The sequence below is a fragment of the Nicotiana tomentosiformis genome, chromosome 1, assembly GCF_000390325.3.
Source record: "Nicotiana tomentosiformis chromosome 1, ASM39032v3, whole genome shotgun sequence".
Classification (NCBI taxonomy): Eukaryota; Viridiplantae; Streptophyta; class Magnoliopsida; order Solanales; family Solanaceae; genus Nicotiana; species Nicotiana tomentosiformis.
The window spans coordinates 51,408,975-51,412,192 of record NC_090812.1 but is presented as its reverse complement, the minus strand read 5'-3'; the positions used below and the strand labels follow the sequence as shown (position 1 = coordinate 51,412,192).

The 3,218-nt window shown below is 35.1% G+C and overlaps 1 protein-coding gene across 1 annotated transcript; it reads right to left on the bottom strand.

Annotated features, from left to right (window-relative positions):
• Positions 1 to 673: 673 nt before the first annotated feature.
• On the bottom strand, positions 674 to 2,787 carry LOC138906477 ((+)-neomenthol dehydrogenase-like). Its single transcript, XM_070195336.1, has 4 exons — positions 2,594 to 2,787; positions 2,362 to 2,509; positions 2,064 to 2,270; positions 674 to 1,246 (listed from the first exon to the last, which is right to left on the bottom strand). The coding sequence occupies exons 1-4, from the start codon at positions 2,623 to 2,625 to the stop codon at positions 869 to 871; spliced, it is 765 nt and encodes a 254-aa protein (XP_070051437.1). The 5' UTR covers positions 2,626 to 2,787; the 3' UTR covers positions 674 to 868.
• Positions 2,788 to 3,218: the final 431 nt, after the last annotated feature.

The window sequence follows — 3,218 nt, the reverse complement described above, 5'->3', positions numbered from 1 at the left end:
AATTATGACAACCACTAAATAATAAACAAGACAATAAGACAACAATAAAAGAACACCAGAATTTACGAGGTTCGGCCAATTATGCCTACTTCCTTGGACACAATCAATATTTTATTCCACTCTAAAATTACAAGTGAAATAATACTAAAGAGAGAAGATACAAATGTCTTAAAAAGATAAAAAAGCAAATGAAAGGTGTGTTTAAATCCTAAACATTAAGCCTCCTTTTATAGAGTGAAATTCCCATTCAAAATTGTCATCCACCGATATGGGACTTTTGACAATTTCAACAAATTAACTCCATGTCATGAAAGATATCTTAAAAGTAGTCTCTCAGCTCTTAACTTTTATGGAAAGAACAAAGTATGCATTATCTCTAGTTGAATCTATAGCCCACGTTGTGAGAACGAGAACACTGGGACCATCCCAAAACTCATTTGATGGAAATCCCCAAATACAAAAAAAATAAAAACTCAAAACTGATGGCGTATCCCAGGTTAATCAGAGTTTAGAACTTGACGAGTACATTAAAACTTTTTAGTTCAAATCTATATTTATTAAAATTCACCAAAAATTATGAGTTCAGATCGTATGCGGGGGTACAAGTAGAGTATATTAAGACATACGATTAAAGACTGAAGAGCCATATGCGAAAAAATTGACAAAATAATAAATAAGGAAGGAGGAATGCATCCTTTAATTTAAAAAGTAGTGGTACATACAAAAATATGGACATTATTTTTAATTCAAACATTGCAACTTATGTCTAACTTTATCTATACATGTTTTCGGTACATGTATAAGAGTCAGACGCCAAAATATTGAGTTTCGTCGAACCCGCCAAACCAATAGTTGGATTAGGCAATGCTCAAAAAGAGGTGACTTCCTTTCTATAAAAGAAGAGACCAGAGGGTCCATCATTTGGCAACAAGGCAAGCTTCACCAAGCTTTCAGCACCTTCTTCAGCAGTTAAGCTCCCAGTATTGCAGTTCACATCTGTTTTGCAAAAGCCAGGACACACACAATTTATCCGAAAATTCGGATATTTCGTAGCTAAAACCCTTGTGTAAGCAATTAGGGATGCTTTCGAGACTTTATAAGCTGAGAAGTAAGTTGGCCATCCTTTGGCTTCTATTGATTTCTCTCTAAAATCTTTAAGAAATTCATTCAACACTTCATCCACCCTTTCTTCTGTCAGGCTTTTAGCATCACTTAGCATTCCTATAGCCCATTCGTTACACAATAGCTGTAGAATAGCAGAAAACGGTTTGGAGTAGAGGCGGCAAAAGTAACCCAAACCCATTTGACCCGTCCAACCCGTCAGGTTTTAGTGGGTTGAGCATGAGCTACTTTAATGATGGGCTAAGTTTGGGCACAACCCAACTAAGCCCATTTATTTTCAGTAGCCCAAATTAGCCCACGATTTATTACTTTTACTATTAGGCATGAGTTGACATTTATTTCAAAACATAAGACAAGAATCAACAGGAAAAAAAGAAAAAAAAATTCATCATCATAAACCATTGCAGAATGATATTTACGAAAAAAATAAATAAAAAATATTGTTATATATGTGAGGACAAGAGTGGATTGCTCTAGTGGTAAGTACCCTCCACTTCCAACCAAGAGGTTGTGAGTTCGAATCACCCCAAGAGCAAGGTTGGGGAGTTCTTGGAGGGAGGGAGCCGAGGGTCTATCGGAAACAACCTCTCTACCCCAGGGTAGGGGTAAGGTCTGCGTACACATTACTCTCCCCAGACCCCACTAGTAGAATTATATTGGGTTGTTGTTGTTGTTGTTATTATATATGTGAGAATATTTTATAATGTTTATTTAAAAGTTGAGGTTATTGCAAAGATTTGCATCAATATGGGCGAGTTGGGTTACAACCATCGTGACCGGTCCATCTTAACCAAAGTGAACTTTAGGCAGAATTAGACAATGACTCATTTAATGAGTCAGTGCCCAAATACAAACCAAACAACTCATTTGCCCGTTCTACTATCGGTATATAGAAGTTAACCTCAACATAATTTAGAGGGTACACATATTATGATATATACAGTTATGATTTCATTACCTTTTAACTTCCCCAAGAAAGAAGCGACACTAACAATTCTTGGGGAATTAGAGAGCTGAAGGAGGGGAATAAATGCTTCAATCATTCTTTTTGCACCATAGAAGTTTGTCTCTAGGCATTGTTTTGTCAACTCATAATCTGTAACAATACGCTCAATACCTGCAATTGATTTCTTAATACCACCCTCTTCCTGCATAATTATTACTCCAATTTGTTACTATTTCTTTGAATATATGTATATGTAACATAAAATGACTAAAAAGTTATCAAAGAGATCACCATTGATTGTGTAACCCTTTGAGCTTCTCTAGAGCTTCAACCCCTCTCTTCTCATTTCTAGCAGTCAAAACCACAACTACTCCCTGGGAAGCAAGCTGCCTGCATATTGCGAATCCAATCCCTTTGTTTGCCCCTGTAACTACTGCATACCTGCACCATAAATTAATTATAGGTACAGAGTAAAAACAAATAAAATAATTGTATTTGCAAATGCTAAAAGAAGAAATTCAGTACTTTGTGGCTCGGCCTCTGATTTCTTCTGTCATTTAGAATAGCTTTAGTTGTGGTTTGAAGAAAGCCAAACCAATTAAAATCATGCACAACCCCCTAAACTTATCCGGGTTTTCGTTTTAGACACCTTATCTACTCAAAATTTGAACCAATTAGACACTTTTTTGATAACCAGCAAAAAACTAGAGAGAGTGTAATACACTCGTCAATGATGTGGCAAATTGACGAATTAACTGATGACATTTGGTATTTGGGTCCAAAATAATAATTAATAAAATGAATTATAAGGAAAAAAACAAAAACAAAAACTATTTTTAAGAGGAAATAAAAAAGAAAAACAATAACAATAACCTCACCCCATCCACCCAAACCATCCCTTTCCTATTCTTCTGCTAAGCCCATAAGACACCGCCGTCTCCAACTACAATGTTCGTTTTTTTTCCTTTTCTTTATAGATTTAATTATATATATACTAGTTCTTAGTGTATACTAACCAAGTTAAGTAGAAACTTTTTAAAGTGGCACAAAATTACATTAAAATGAGTGCGCATAACAAATTGTTAAGAAAAACAATACAAGCTCAATAATGAATGGTAAACTTACTCGAAAAACTTTGACAGTTGAAAAC